We start from the raw sequence: 16,151 nt of genomic DNA, 5'->3' as shown, positions 1-16,151 counted from the left end.
CCACAGCAGTCGGATTAAAGAAATAATTTGAAAGTCTTAACCTATTTTCACATACAACTGCATTGTTAAAAATGGTCTTTATTTCAATTTTTAAATGAATACCGAATTCCTGGAGCAGGCAAGCTTTTCATCAGCATTTGCTCTTCACAAGGTATTTTGTGGTGATTTCAAACCTTTCCCTATTCTCACTAACGTGACAGTTATTCATTGTTTTTCTACTGCGGTTATTTCAGGTTTCTCTGGTGTTTGAAGGCATCAGTTTTCCACTTATGAACTGCTAAGGGATTCTGGAGTGTTTACAGGAGATGGAGAGGTCCTGTGGATTAAACACACCCAGGAAAGGCAACACCACTGTCCCAAGTTTACATCTGCTCAAGAAGTGTTTCCTGAAAAACAAGTAGGGGCCTAAAAACTGGAAAACCAAACCTAAAAAGCTGGAAAAGCAGCTCTGAAATAGTACTGAGGAGAACATCATCACTACCCATCCTTTCTGGGAGTCTTTTAGGTTTTCTGGGTATTATTTTGGTGCGTGGTGACTTGTCTGGAGCCTGTCAGTACCAAAGAAGGTACCAGGTAGTCCAGGAATCCGCGGAAGCGCGGATTTAAAACGTGTGGATGGCTGACAAAGAGCTCAGCCAGCGATGTGAAATATTGCCTCTAACAGCTTTTGGGGAGATTTCGCATAAAACTGAATTGTCAGCCTGGAGTTCAGCGGGCAAAGCATGCAAATGAAAATTGATACTCCTCTCAGCGACTGGAAGCGAAAGGGCAGGGCCGGAGCGCGCTCCGGGATGAACTCAGCCCTGGGAGATGGAGACGGAGGTGCACTGATGGGAAAAGCGCCCGGCTCTTCTGTCTGCGGCGCGTCCCTTGCGTGGATAAATACACCGCTCGCTGTTCATCACTGTCAGGAAAATTGTCACTTCTCACGAGCGCCACATTAATTAAAAGTGAGAGTTCGGGCCGGGCAGCTGAGTGCTCGGGATCCTTTGGAAGGGGGATGGAGTGGTGTGTTCTTAGTGTGTCATGGCTCTGGGGTGAAACCAAACGGGTGCCAGAACCAGGGGAAATCAATCTGAACTCATGAGAAATTGATTTCCAAACCCTGTTCAGCCAACAGGGCCATGTAAGGTCAGCTGATGGACTTGTGAAACTGTGTAGCAGAATAAAAATTGTATTTATCGACTTTAATTTGGCTATTTTATGTGTATGTATATAATTTTAGTAAGTCAGAAAGCAGACTAATGTACAGGTTTCAGAAAGCACACACATTTCACACAATTAATTTCAACTAAAATGGTGCCTGCTCACTACTTTGTGACTAGCAGGAGGAGAATTTTGTTTCTATTGCCATCCTGGATGACGTTCTGTGTCTTGGAAGCCACAGTGACGTTGTGTTTTGGGGTGCTGTGGGGGAAGTCTTGCAATCCCTTTCCTCCATCCGAGTTTTCCTATTCCCTTCTGTGAAGTGGTGGGGGCTGCGCTGCTGCGGCTGAGGAGAGCATATTACTGTAAAAATATTATTACACTCATATTATTGTACACACTTCACCGAGGATCCACACCCCTGTGTCCAAAGGGAGCAGAGCCCTCACACCAAGCCGGCTCTGTAGGGAGTTCAAAACACAGAATCACAGAGTCTGGACACCGATGTGCTGCAAACAAGTGAAAAATAAGCTTTTCTTCAATATTTACACACGCGGTTTGCCTTCACTGGGGAGGCTGGAGGCCACTCGGCAGGTCCAAGCTACGGCGGGTCAGGCTCACCTGGAAATAGACTAGAAAGTAAATTTCGGCTGTGAACCGCAAGCGCTGCACTTCCCGCGGCGGCCAGAGCCCGTGTCCCGGCGGAGCGCGGGGCCGGGAGGGGCCCAGCCCCGGCCGTCCCTCGGGAGGCGGCTCTCCTGCCGCGCCGCCCCGGCTTCCTGCGCCGCAGGTGAGCCGGGATCGCCCCTCGCTTCCCGCTTCCGCCCAGGTGAGCGCCGCCGGCCATCCCGGCAGCCCGAGCTCCCCGCACCCCGCATCCCGCCCGCAGGTACCGCGGCCGCCCCGGGGATGGCACGGCTGGGCTGGGCTGGGCTGGGGTGGGATGGGAGGGGGGCACAGGCGGTCGGCGGGGACCGCTGCAGGAGTGAATTCCCCTTCGGACACGGCCGTGTGGATCGCCGGGTGAAATGTGTGCGTGAGGATATAAAGGGGATAGACCCTGTGTTTATCTGTGACAAGTATTGCGACCTGCCAAGAGGATGGAGCCGGGCTCTGCCTGGTGGTGCCAAGCAATAGTACAAGAGGCGTGGGTAGGAACTGATGGCCGGGAAGTTCCGCCTGGATGTGAGGATGAACTTTTTTCCTGTGAGGATGGCAGAGCACTGGCATTGATTGTCCAGAGCGGGTGTGGAGTCTCGCTCACTGGGGGCATTCCAGAACCATCTGGACTCAATCCTGTACCTTGTGCTCAGGAATGGCCCTGCTTGAGCAGGGAGGTTGGACCAGATGACCCAGCTGTGTTTCCTTCCAACCTGACCCATTCTGGAATTCTCAAAGGGTTTCCAACCATCTCGTGCTTCCAGAGCCACACCTGTGAACAGCAGCTTGGCCAGTCTAGCCATGGCCAGGATACCAGCCTGCCCTCATCCAGAGACTCCCCTGTGAGAGCCCTTCTGGCCCCAGGGACCTCAACAAGTCCCTGAGAGCCTGACAGGGCAGGGCTGGGTGACTCCCGATGGCAGCCAAGGGCTCTCCATGGCACTGGAGCCATCCTGGTGCTGTGTTGTTGTGCAAACAGTTCCTATTGCTCGGAGAGGCTGGCTCAGGGGAGGAGAGGAGGGAAGCAGTAACACACCTGTTGCAACACTTCCCATCCAGGGCCTGTCAGCCCAGGGATTCTTAGCAGAGCAGGTTTTTACTTTGTTTACGGGTGGTTAATGGGAACAGAGTTCTTCCGCATTCCTTTTTGATTTGTGACCCTTGGAAGTTCAGCATGGTTCCAGGTCTAACAGCTCTGTTCCCCGTGAAGTGATTTGTTAGTTGTGCACACTGTCATCAAAGTACCTAGGATTTATTGAGAATGGCAATAATTTAGATACTGGAAACAAGTTACCCATGAGAACAGACTTCTGAGACCATGGTTTTGCTTGGTGGAGAGCTCTAACTTCTGTCAGACAGCAGAGAACCCACACCAGTGCTTCCCTGGAGGCTGAAGTCCACAGGAATTCAGGTTCTGCTTGCTAAAGTTACCAAGCCTGGAGAGTGAGTGAGGCTCCTCTTGATCTGCACCGAGACTGGTAATCACAGGTGCAGAGTGCTGTGTTTTCTTCACTTTCCTCCTCCTGTAGTCACTAATCATGTGTAAAACTCAGCCTGCCCACGCAGTATTTTCTTCATTTTTAACAATATTTAGCTATGACCCACTACACCTTGGAGATGTGTGGTGTATCAGCGTTCAGGTACTCACAAAAGTATTCAATTTTTTTCCTTCTTTCAAGTGCCTGGAGCAGTCAGTGTGTGCTCAACGGCATTTTTGTAAATCCTGCAGCATTGCACAGAGTACAGGTGGTTTCAGAGGAAAGGTGTGTATGTGCTATGCTTGGTCTGACTGAATTTTTCTGTACAGCATAAGTAAAACTGAGCAAAACACTTGTTAGAATAGTGGTTTTTCACAGTATGGAGTCACTTGATGGCATGTAAACTATAAAATTTTGGCTATCTGAAGTTCAGCTGATGGCATGTTAGGACAATTTAGGATTAAGATCACACTAGCAAGTGCTGGTTTCCCTTGCTTTTGCTTTTCTCAACCTTTAAACTGAAATTTTCCCAGTCAGAGGTCTCTGTGATGAGGAGGATGATGTGCACTGTATTAGTCACTCATGATAACAGGGCCAGGAAAAATTCCCGCTGCATTGGTGCAGAAAGGTGACTTTGGATCAGGATGAGCCCTTTGGCTGCTGAGGCTGGTTGTGTTAGAAGCCTTTGAGAAACAGCAGCAGTTAGTTAGGCACTTGTGGGCTTTAATATCCCCAAAGGTTCCATCCAGGCTGAGTGGGGAGAACATCCCACAAGGCTGGACTTTTCCTGGAGGGATTCAGGTTGCTGGAGGCTGGGTTGAAGGATGTGGGGCAGGGGTGGCTGAGGATGGTGGGGAAAAAGGGGCAGAAGAATCTCTGCTGGCTGAACTGTGTCCTCCTCCAGCAGCAAAGCCCTCAGTTTGCAGCTTCCAGCAGCCTTTGTGGAGGGCAGCTGTTTGTCAAGGCTGCTGGTGGGATGTTGGGATGCCATGCTCCCCTCTGGCTCTGGGATGTGCCAGGGCTGAGTGTCTCCGTGCAAGTGGCAGGGGGGTGATGGCAATGGAAGACTTAAACCTTTCAGCTCTTCTGATGACCCTCTGCTGGCACCAGCATGGGGGAATTCCTTTTTCCTTGTGCTGCTTTTGAAGAAGATCCAAGTCTTGGGATTTCATACAAAACCTTCTGAAGCTTTCCCACTCCCTCGGATGCGTTGGGTTCAGCTCTCAGAAGTGAAGACAGTGGAACCCCAGTTGGATGCTGTCCTGGGTTACAAAGCACTCAACCTCCTGAAATTCATCATTTTCTCGATGATTTTATGGTTATGTTGGAAGTTGTGACATAAATGTTGAACTGAGGTTTCCAATACGATGAATAAGCATCCATAGGAGTTGGAGACTGGAGCTGGGATGTGGAGTGCTTGAACTGATTTTAACAGGACAAACCAAAGTGTTTTGGATCATTCTTCAAAATTAATGCCTAGGAATGGACTTTGTAATATATCAACTGATGCTGACACTCTGCCTGGACTTAAAGAGTGTTTGGAAAGTGTTTAGTGATAAATTGTTTGGGCTCTTAAACATAGAGATCAATAATACATGGAGTTGTGAGTTTCTCTGGTGCCCAAAAGCACGTCTTAGAGACCAGTGCTCAATTTTCCATGACTTGAAAACTCTAAATTAGCTTGTATTTTAAAGGATCCCTTCACACCAGAAGGAGCTGTTTGCTTTCATTTGTTTCCTCCCCACTCTCTTATGGAAGAAAGGAGAATAAAGAAATACTGAGTATGGTTTTAACATATTGTACAAAAAAATAATCACCAAAAAGCATTGCAAGCTGTTTGGAGGCCAGCTCTGATCACGAGGAACTCCAAAGTGCTGTGTAAACTTGAACTGTTACTCAGTTATATCACCTGAGATCCACTTGGGCATCCACTGGCACAAGTGGCTCTTAGGGATACTTGGAGCAGCTCAAGCAAGAAGCTGAAACTTTCTTGAATCTTTTTTTTTTTCCTCCTGTTTTGTACCTCTTTCTCCAGGGAATTTCTGCCTCAATGGAGCCAAGATCTCTTACCTATAATTCTTCTCCTAAAATTTAAATCTCCAATTTTCTTGGGTCAGTCCCCATTGGATAATCGCTATTATTACACCCCCAGCAAAGGAAAAAATATTAATTTTGGGGATGGGTAGCTCAGCACTTGGAGGCTGTTTTGGATTGGGGATGGATGTTTCTGGTGGTGCAGTTTGGTCCTGCTGTGAGGTGTGGACATGTCACCCTGTCCCCTCTTGTCCCCCTCCTGCCAGTGCTGGCAGCTCAGAGCTGACTGGGCACAAAGCTCACCCCACCAAAATGTGCAGGATTCTTTCTGAGTGTTTAGCTCCCTGTTCCAGCTCCCTGTGGGATCAGATGGAAAATGGAAAGGGAAGAATAAATGCACAAAAGAGGGCTGGGGAGCTGGACCAGCCTCTTGGCTTTGGCTCTTGGGTGGGCATGGTGCTGTCAGGTCGTCGTTATTTCCTGCCATGCTGGATTTCTTCTCTGAATTTAATCTCTTCCTCTCCCCACTGCTGGTTTAAAGGTGATTCTAGCCACTTTTCCTCACAGGAGTTATTTTCCATGCCTTTCTCCTTTTGGTTCACTCACTTTCCTCTTTTAACTGCTGATGAGAGGTAGAAAAACAGAGGAGGAAAGCGAATGAAGGGAAGTTAAACCAGGAAGAAAGAACAAATTTCCATATTCTTTGTCCTGATTTGTTAAGGTTCGTGCTGTATTTTCAGTCGAGGAGGTTAAGTTTTGTCTTCTGGGTTTGGTGAAGACTCAGGAGTGTGTAAGGAAATGGTGTTTTCATCTGCTCTTCAGAATCAGCTCTCAGCACAGAATCAAAGGCTGCTGTGCTCTTAGAAGTGTTTTACTTCGAATGGAAAAGAAAATAAAGCTGCAGCACTTCCAAAAGTGCAGATGCATTCCTGAAAATCTTTCAGGGGGTTGTATGGCTCTGCTGCTTCAACTCTTACTACAAGTTTGATTTAAAATGACCTCCTAAATCTGTTAGGAGTCTTGCAAAGAGGCTCATTCTGCCTGGCCCTGGGTGGAAACCACACAAAGGCACTGAGCTCTGCAGGAATTCCTGCAGGAGCCAGAGCTGCTGGCGTATGCACAGGAAAGGGTGCATAAATCTGAAATTGTGGTTTGTGACACACCTCCATCCACTTCTTTTTTCCAATTAGGTAAATCAACTTTACCTGACTCTGCAGGAGAAGGAATGCTACTCACCTGCATAATTAATATTTTGGTAAATAGAACAGTGTCCTCCCAGAATTCCAGGTGTTTTCAGTGTGAGCAGAGACAGCATCCGAGCTGAAAGGGTCAGAGGTCCTGCTGGGAGAGAGCCCCTGGAATGTGCTGACCCTGGTGTCACGTTCACCATATGACCCTTGCTCCTTTTGAACTGCAAGACTAAAAAATAAATGAAAAGCTTTTATATATAGAGAGAAATATGGCTAGTCTTGTTCCAAAATAATTCCAAATATATTATTCTGGAATTACACACTTATATACCGGATAGAATTAAAATTATGTAAATTGTGCCGTTAAATGGCTGACTTTTTTCAGAGGCACTTGTACTAAGTGAAGGAAACTTGTTTGGTAGAGCTGCCTTGATAGATTTCAGAATGACAGGCTCCACATCAACTTAATAACATGCAAGCAAGGGTAGAAATTTATCATCTCTGCTAATTGCAAGTCTGTTGTTTTTATACTGCCATCTAGGCCTCAGCCCCTGTTGGAGACCTGTTCTGTTTGGCACTGTGCAGGAGCTTGATAAAAGATATTCTGCTCCTTAAAAGCTTAATAAAGGATATTTTGCTGTTCATGTATGTAGAAAAGAGAAAGGCAAACACCTGCAGGAGAACAGCCTTCTTTCACGTGTTGTAAATCAGGCTGTAATTAGAACAGATCTTCCTCAGGAATGTGTTGGAACAGGGATTAATATGCCTAATTTTGGCCTTTAATTCTGTGCTGTCCCATGAGTGAACTTCACTGTTTTATGGGGAAACACAAAGTTTCACCTATATTGCCATCCAGAATGTTGGAATACTGTCTACAAATGATCAGGTGGAAAATATCTTCTAAATTATAGGTAGATTTTAGCTCTGTGTATATCTGTGAAGATCACAACTTTAATGTCAGTATTCAAAATAACCTGGTTGAACATGTCTGTCTCAGTTTTCCTTTTCAGTTTTTTTTTCATAACTTGCATTTTTATTCATGTTTGGAAGAGTTGTTCATATTCTTCCTGTGTGTGAAAGGAAAAGCACGTGGAAGAAAGAAAAATTTTTGGATGTGCTGAGGCTATGTTGAGAGCTTTGTTAAATACTTGGGGTAAACAACAGGGGTAGTAGTATTTTTTATTAAATTTCTTGTTGTTAGCTTAGTATTACTGCATTTATCAAATGTTACTGCTCTGTTTCGATCTATCATTAATTAATTTTTTTTTTTTAACCTCAGCCAGGTTATTCTGATCAATTCCAAAAGCACCCCTCAACATGCCTGAAAATCCAGCAGCAGGTAGGTGGTCTGAAAATTGTTCCTTTTGCTGAGCACTGAGCCAAGCAGCTCCATTCCTAACCTGGCCTTGTCTGTGGTGCAGATAAGCAGCAGGTGCTGCAGATCCTGGATCGGCTGCAGGCAAAGCTGCAGGAGAAAAGGGATTCCCAGCACCAGGAAAACCTGGCTGTCCTAAGGAACACCCTCAGGAGCCCCCTGTTCAACCAGATCCTGACTCTCCAGCAATCCATCAAGCAGCTGAAGGAGCAGGTGAGTGTAAAATTGCTGCTGTTGGTGTGATGATGACTCTGGGCCAGTGGAACTTGGATCCGCGTGGGTAGGCGTGTGTTAACGAGGGCGCTCTCGTTAATAAGCTGTAACCTGGTGCTAGTGAGTGTTGGGCTTTTTTTTCTTCTGTGGAGCTGGTGTCTGCAGAGGCACTGCTGAAATGAGAAGTGGTTTTGCAACCAAGAGGTCATGGGGCAATGTGCTTTGAAAGGTATGCAGGACAGGCGGGGTTGTGTTGGAAAGAAACATCTGCAAAAGACATCAGCTCCAGTGTTTGGAGTCCCGAGCAGTGTTGGAACTGGGATCCTTTGTTTTTCACTGGAGCTAAGTGCTGTTTATCAGCCCACTGGCAGCATTTTTTCCTCCCTAAAAGACAGCATCACTTAGTTCCTGCTAATTTTTTCAAGAATGCTTAACCTGTTTTGGCAAGTAAAGTGTAGAAAACCCAGCCTGACAATTTGCCAAGCTCTGATGCGGCTGTACCCAAGTGAGGTTTAAAATGACTTGGCTTCAGCAGAGCTTGGAACTTCTGTGGTTTGGTTTGTACAGCCGAGTGACTCTTGATTTTGTGCACATGGGCATGGACAGGTCTCACCCTGCAGCTAAGTTAAAATCACCAGCAAACTCAAAACCAGGGGGTGACCAGCAGGGTGGGTGTCAGGGGACAAGGCTGTCCCTTGCCAGGTGTATTGCAGGTGCTCCTGCCTGGCTGGCCTGGTGGTGGCTGTGCCATTCATTATCCATCCTTCCCGAGTTCCCAGAGGTTCTGCATCCCTTCCTTCCAAGGCTTGGATGCATGTCTGCAGGCTGTTAAACAAATGTATGAAAATGCAAATGTATCCAAGAAGTGGCTGTGACATAGTGGGGTTTGTATTTGGAATGTTCAGGATTCTCATATCTAGAAAATTTGGGTTTTCTTGAAATTCTATTTAAGCATGGGCAGCTTCATTCAGGATGGGATTTTCCAGTTTATTTTGTCACAGTGGGAATATTTTTCATTTCTTCATTATCAGTGAGGACTAGAAGTGCAAGTTCCAGCAGTGATAACATGTTCAGTGGTAGTTTGTACCCTAGGCTCTCCTTGGGGAGGGGTAATACAAACCAGGCCTCAGGCTCCTGAATGACTCAAAATACTTGAATTTTTGTGCCAAAATTTTATATGGGTTTCCCTAGCAGTTGCAGCAGTGCTTGGGAGCTTCTTTAGTGTTTGTTGCTTTTGCATGTGATGTTTCTGGAATACCAGGGGTGAAAGGAGTGTAAGGGGCATGGGCAGGGGAGAAGCAAGAAAGATTTAGAGAAAAATGAGTGGAGTAGAAACACAGCTGAAACATTCAGGGAACTCCTGAAAAACATTTAAATTTGGTATGGTAGCTTGGTTATAGATTCTATATTAACACTGCCTGATTTATACAGGTGACCATATTTGTGTGAATGGGCATATATGAACACAGGTTTTTTGCTCCTTGGGCAGCCTGCACATAAAATGGATGAAAAAATATTTGTGGAAAAGCCTTCTTTTGTTTTCAATAGCTGTTCCACACCTCTGTTCATTTTCAATAGCTCAATTACATGCCTCCCGACCGCTCGGTGGATTTTGATTTTACCAAGAGGGGGCTCTTGGTGTTTGCTGACAAATCAGTCTCTGCTGGGACACCTTGCACTTCACCTGCACCCAGAGCATCAGCCTTCACTCCAAACCTGGCAGTTAATGAATTTAACATGATCATCCAGCAAATGGCAAAGGTAAGGCTCTAAGGTTTAGTGAACCTAACTTTTTTTCATTTTGAAGCATTTCATGCTGCTTTTTTTGTGTCTGGCAGTGTGGTGCCTCCTAAGCAGGAGAGAGTAGAAGTGTTGAGAACTTTTCCCTCTGGAAGATAATGTCAGCAATAGGAAGTTGCTTGGTGGCTTGTTTTGTTTTTTTAACTTCCATTGCCAATTTTTTGTTTTACGTTCTACCAAACACACCAGCATAGTAAGGAAGTTTCAGCTGCCAGAAAACATTTTTGGTATTTGATGACACTTAATTGAAAATGGACATTTTCAGCAGAAAGTTGTTTTGATGGAGGCACTTGTTTATCAAGTACATTTTAAATTGGAAATGTATCAACTTTATGAACAGTGCAAAGGATTAAAAAAACTAGCACGTAATATTTTATTTAACTCTTTTATTTAGTATGTCTTAACTTTGCCAGGCAGATGCAGATGTACCAAATTCCCTAAGAATTTGTACAGGTGCAGACATCCACCCACGTGGGATTGGCATTTATACCACAAATGTATTGTTCTGCGTTATTTTGAACCATTAATTTAATTGCTTAGTCATGCCTTTCTGTATTAAGTAACTGTTGCTAATTGACTACCTTAATGTAGCTGTAATATTTTGAGCATTACTCTTCTCATTAGTGTGTCATTAACTCATCAGAGATAAGATTTAGCAGTAAAGGCTGCACCTTATTTGGAATAAAAGAGCTGTGATAGCAGTGCATTCTCCCAGTAATATTTCCCAGTAAACAACTCCAGTAATTTTGTATTAAAACTGAAAAACAGGCAGTTGCAAAAGCAAACTCTTTTTAGCATTAACTGTGAAGCCGCAGGGAGGTGGAGGAAATTAATTTCTGTATTTAAAAGCTGCAGCTTTTTGAATGCACACCTAAAAATCAGCATTAAAAGCAAGGGGAGCCGAAAAACAAGTAATTTAGTTTAGCTATACAGCATTTCCAGAAATCCCAAATATATTGCTCTAGACAGCACTTCGTTCATAGTTTTCATCCAGTTTGGAATTCATCTCATAATGTGAATGAAGTGTGAAAGCAGCTCTTAAATTCCCTGAGGTTTCAGAACCTCGGAGTGCTTGCATATCCAATACATTGCCATATTAAAAATAATAAATGGAGGAGCTTTTATAGCAATAACATATTCGGTATTTTGCCTTTGTTTAGTCTTAGGAGGAGAATAATTCTCCCAGTGTTCATAAATTTTCAGCTGGTTCATTCTGTTGCATTGAAAATTAGTAAATCATTTTATCTTCTGTTTTATTAGGGAAGACAAATAGAATCAATTACCATTGATAAACCTTCTGTTGGAGGGCTTGGATTCAGTGTGGTTGCCCTTAAAAATCCGAGCCTGGGAGAAGTTGGTATCTTTGTCAAGGAAGTCCAGCCAGGAAGCATAGCTGACAGGTGAGAACTTCATAATTGTGTTGGAAAATTGTATTTTCCATGGAGGGAAAAGTCATGACCTTCACGTTGAAAACTCAATCAGAATAACATGTTTTTCTGGGTTATCTGGTGGGATATTTTGGTGGTGGTATCTTGAATTCTGGCTTTTCAGCTGAAAGGGACTCATGTTTTGAGGATCAGGTTTTCAGATGAGTTTTAAATTTCCGAACCATTCATAAATGGAATTTCCAGAAATCATGACTCACTTTGGAGAATCTTGAGTCCTGATTAAAAAACCAAAAGAAAACTCAGAAAAGAATACAAAGAAAATAAAAATTAGATTCCGTTTTAATTTTTATGCATTGTGTCTCTGAAAGATTTTTTTTTTCTTTATTTATGTGCCTCTGACAATGCCATATTTATAGTTAGTTTTACTGTTTGTTTCCTGTGTAAATTTAGATCCACTCATCCCAACAGATCCCTGCACAGATGTCATCATAGAATTGAGGCTTCAGGCAGTTTCTTCCTGTATGGTCTGTGGGTTTTCACCCAACAACAAAAGACAGAGCAATCCTTTAAAAATAAAATGCGATTGTAAAACCGCAAGAGTTGGCATGAGACAAACGCAGTGCTTGGAATTATGTCTCAAGAAAAATGTGTCTAGATTTCAAGTCATTGGTGTCACTTTTTAAATAACACATGTCAGGAAGTGCCAACACAGGATGACAAAAAGAGTGGGGAGAGGTTGGAATGATAATGGCGATGGGCCCGCAGAGAACACACCAGAGAACACTTAAAGAAAAGCATATTAAGGCTCTTTCAAAGTGGAGACAGATGGACTGATCCGGATGTCAGAGGAGGGTGAATATCTCACTTTAGGATTTGATGACCTGCTGCTCACTTTCTTTGATGAGAGAATCTGAAATATGGTTAGTGCTCGAAGAAAGTGATTTCTGGGAAACATCTTAAACATGGCACGACAAAAAGGGAAGTTTCAAATGCCTTAGTTAAGATGTGCAGTTGTATTGTTTGGGAGTTTATAAATTTCCCCAGCATGCTTCCCATTTTGCTTCTGAGACAAGATCTCCTGGAGACTTTTTTGGATTCCTACAGAGCTTTGAAGGCAGTGTCTGTCTATGTAACAGTTTGGTCTCGTGCTCAGAATGAATATTTAACAAAGGAGATGAGTGATGGTTTCTCTCTTGTCACAAATCTAAATTCATCACTGGGGTGAATTAACTGTGAAATTTATATTATCTCAAGGTAGCAACTGAACTGCGTGTTGCTCCAAGAAAGTTTCACGTCTGAAGCTCGATACTATAAATTTTAAGTAAAATATAAATATGCAGCACATCAATCTTTAGAATAAATAGTGATACAAAACAGCATCAAAGCCTGAGTTGTGGGTTCTTAGAGATGGCATCATGTAGTGCTAAACATAATGAAGACTAGTTCATAGTTCATTGTGTAACTACAAAAATACTTTTTTCTGCTTTGTAGTTCAATATAATCAAGAGAGTATAAGGGAATTGCAAATAAATTTTGCACAGAAGCAGAGTAAAGAAGTCAGCAAATTTCTGTACCATGGCAAAGCTGGAGCAAAGTGTGGCTGGGCAGTTTGGAGCAGTGTGGGTGGAATGGAGTGTGTAAGCTGGTGAAGGCACCCTAATAAGCAGATTTTTAAAGCACATAAACATTTAACCTTGCAGAACTGCATGTTTTTCCTATTCACATTTCAGTTACAGGAGCCTGATGTGAAGTCACTGTGCTGCATTAAAAAATTGCTTTCAATGTTTTGTTAAGGGATCAAAGACTGAGGGAAAATGACCACATACTGGCCATTAATTGCACGCCATTGGATCAGAACATTTCCCATCAGCACGCCATTGCCCTCCTCCAGCAATCCACAGGATCCCTGCATCTGGTGGTGGCTCGGGAGCCGCTTCAAGGGAACAGCAGAACTGCCTTGTTCAGTGATGTAAATCCACCTGAGACTGTGAGTTCTTGTAATACTGTCCAAATCAGATTTCGAGCTGGGCTGGATTTTTATTTTTTTTATTTTTTTTTTTCACCCGTGGCTCTGAAGGGTTTGTGTTAGCAAGTTTTACATAGAGGGATTTTTTCCTTTAATCAGATTTTAGGTGTGATGACATTTCATTTAGACTCACCGTGCAGTAAGCGCAGAGCTTCCATTGCAAAGCTGCATGGTGGAGTTGTTATAAAACAGATCCTGGGTTTTTATGGGATAGCAGAAGCTTTAGTGGATCCCCATATTCTTATCAGCAGGGTCTGTTCAGCACAAGCTGATTGAAGCATTTACCCAGCTGAAACCTACATGTGCTCAGCAATTAAAGATGCTCTGATTACCTCTTAAAAGAGAGTAAACATAACCTGCCATGAGCACTGCTTGGAACAGCCCAACCAATTTAAACTGGCACTGCTCACACCAAAAAGCCTTGTCTTTGTTTTAAAAAACAAACACAATTTATCTGTTAAAGAACCTCTCAATCCCTGTTTATTTATCAGCTTGGGGTTTCTTGGTTGGTTTTTTTTTTTCCCATCTGCAAATTTCAGTGATTGGGAAGCCTTTTGTTTTTGTGACAAAGGAGAGCTTGTCACTGGGACATGTAATAAACCAGGGCTGAACTTCCATCTGTGTTCCACCCATATGGTCCAGGTGGCTTCCCTGAATTTGGACAAACTGCACACCTAAATCCAGGGATTGCAACATTGGAATCTGAATTTATTATGTTAGTAGATTTTGATGAAAATCTGGGTTAAAAAGTAGTGTTTTTCCTTATTCTTAGCAATTATTTCCCTCATGATTATTACAGAGGTAGTGAAATCTGAAGGTTTTAGTGGATAATCAATATTGTTTATTGCACTGAAAATTTTAAAGAATTAAATTTTAACTGCTTTTTCATTGAAAGATCTGAACTGAACAGACTAACAAAATAAAATACAAATATATATCTCTGCAGGGGGTCTTTAAACTTCTTTTATGATATTTAACTGGCTTTGGCAAAGATTTTCAGTATGCTAATAAATCCTTTATTCGCAGAAGACTTAAATCTGCCTACTTTGCTCCATTTGGGCCTGTATGAGATATTAATCTGACAGAAACATTGGCTGGGTTTGGGTTGCTTAACAGCTTTGTTATTTTCAGATTGTCTTGTAGAACATAAGGTCATGGTGGAGTGTAGCTTAGAAATTTGCTTCCAATCCAGTATGGCAGAATATTGTGCTGTGCTATTAATTCAGTGCTGAATGGGGGTGTTCAGAGCGTGTAAGTGAAATAACAGAAATGAGAATTTGGGCAAGGCTGAGTGAAAACTGGGCCAGTGCAAGCTCCTTGCCTCTGTTTTTCCCTCTTGTTTGCAGTACTCTGGATTTATGAAAAACTAAAAGGATGCTTTTCATTTTGGCAGGAAAACCTTAAAATTGCTTTTTCTTAGTCGAGCTTTTTCCTGGTATCCTGTTACCCTGAGAGTGGAGGACAGAAATGAGTGTTTAAAAACAGATGAGAAATCCCACTGCGTGTTTATGAGGAAATGGAGCTGAGTGAACAGAATCCCACAGATCCTCCAGCCTGTGGGGTGGAGACAGAAAACTGCTCTGATTAATTCTCCTCCTCCTTCCTGCTGCACGTGAAACGTTAACGATGGTCAAAATTAAAATCTCCTGTTTTTATTAATTGCAGATTCACTGGGGCCACGTCGAAGACGTTGAGCTGATTAACGATGGCTCAGGATTAGGCTTTGGAATTGTAGGAGGAAAGTCGAGTGGAGTAGTTGTAAGAACAATTGTTCCTGGGGGATTAGCAGATCGGGTAATTTGTTATATTTATGTCACTTCTTGTTTGATTGCAAAGTGTAATTAACCGCTTTTGACAGTCTTAAAATAAACTAATATACTTAAACAAAAGGAAGCTGGTAGCATCAAAGTCTGAATGCCAACACGTGCTTCATAAATAAATAAAGGTTGAAGGTATGATTGAGGAAAAAGTCAGCACCTGATATAAATTAAGCTGTTCCTCAGACAAGATTTGGCTTTTGTAACATTGTTGAACATGCAAAAATTCTGAAAAGTTGCCTGATATTTGGCACATTTTGCAACACCTGTGGGGACAGCCTCTCCAAGTGAATTGTCAGGCAAGAAAATCTGCCCTCCCAAAGTCACTGCATTGCAGGATTCGGTTTAGAGATTGAAAATGTCCTATTTTCAGTGGGTTTCATGATTTGGCTTTTGTAACATTGTTGAACAGGCAAAAATTCTGAAAAGTTGCCTGATATTTGGTATTTTTGGCCCTTGGTCAGTCTGGGGCAGGACGAATTCTCTGTACAATTTGGCACATTTTGCAACACCCATGGGGACAAACTCTCCAAGTGAATTGTCAGGCAAGAAAATCTGCCCTCCCAAAGTCACTGCAATGCAAGATTTGGTTTAGAGATTGAAAATGTCCCATTTTCAGTGGAGGGGGGTTTGATCCCTGCCTTGCAGCCTGACCAGTTCAAGGAGACACTTAGGTTTGGTGCAGAGCCCTTTGAAGTTGCACAGGCACAGTTTGCACCTCTGATTGTTTGTCTTTAGAGACTCTGTACTGAGTATTGCTGCATTTCAAGACTAGAACACTTGCAGTAACCAAACAGATTCCGATTTTTCAAGCAAATTTGGTCCTGATAAGTTAAAATATCTGAGGACCAGAACCCCTGCAGACAACAGAGAGAGGCAAAAGCAGTCCCTCTAGTAGAGGATGGAATGAAAGCTGGGAATTTGGAGAGCTTTATTGGAAAATGTTGGCTTTTTCTCAACCATCTCCCTCTGAACCTGCCATGTATAAATGAGTATATTTTAATTTTTGTCTAGCACCTGTTTT

General features: G+C 43.2%; 1 protein-coding gene across 1 annotated transcript in view; it reads left to right on the top strand.

The window, feature by feature from the left end:
• The first annotated feature begins 1,917 nt into the window (after window positions 1-1,917).
• Window positions 1,918-16,151, top strand: part of PATJ (PATJ crumbs cell polarity complex component) — a 136,906-nt gene continuing 122,672 nt past the window's right edge. The window contains exons 1-7 of the mRNA XM_030953798.1: window positions 1,918-2,035; window positions 7,792-7,847; window positions 7,930-8,096; window positions 9,675-9,857; window positions 11,157-11,296; window positions 13,079-13,271; window positions 14,976-15,104. Coding sequence (XP_030809658.1) covers window positions 7,826-7,847; window positions 7,930-8,096; window positions 9,675-9,857; window positions 11,157-11,296; window positions 13,079-13,271; window positions 14,976-15,104 — 834 coding nt within the window. The 5' untranslated portion in view covers window positions 1,918-2,035; window positions 7,792-7,825. The remainder of the gene's footprint in view (window positions 2,036-7,791; window positions 7,848-7,929; window positions 8,097-9,674; window positions 9,858-11,156; window positions 11,297-13,078; window positions 13,272-14,975; window positions 15,105-16,151) is intronic.

Source organism: Camarhynchus parvulus, chromosome 8, assembly GCF_901933205.1.
Source record: "Camarhynchus parvulus chromosome 8, STF_HiC, whole genome shotgun sequence".
In the NCBI taxonomy this organism is placed as follows: domain Eukaryota; kingdom Metazoa; phylum Chordata; class Aves; order Passeriformes; family Thraupidae; genus Camarhynchus; species Camarhynchus parvulus.
The sequence above is the reverse complement of the archived record's forward strand: the minus strand, read 5'-3'. Positions and strand labels throughout refer to the sequence as shown.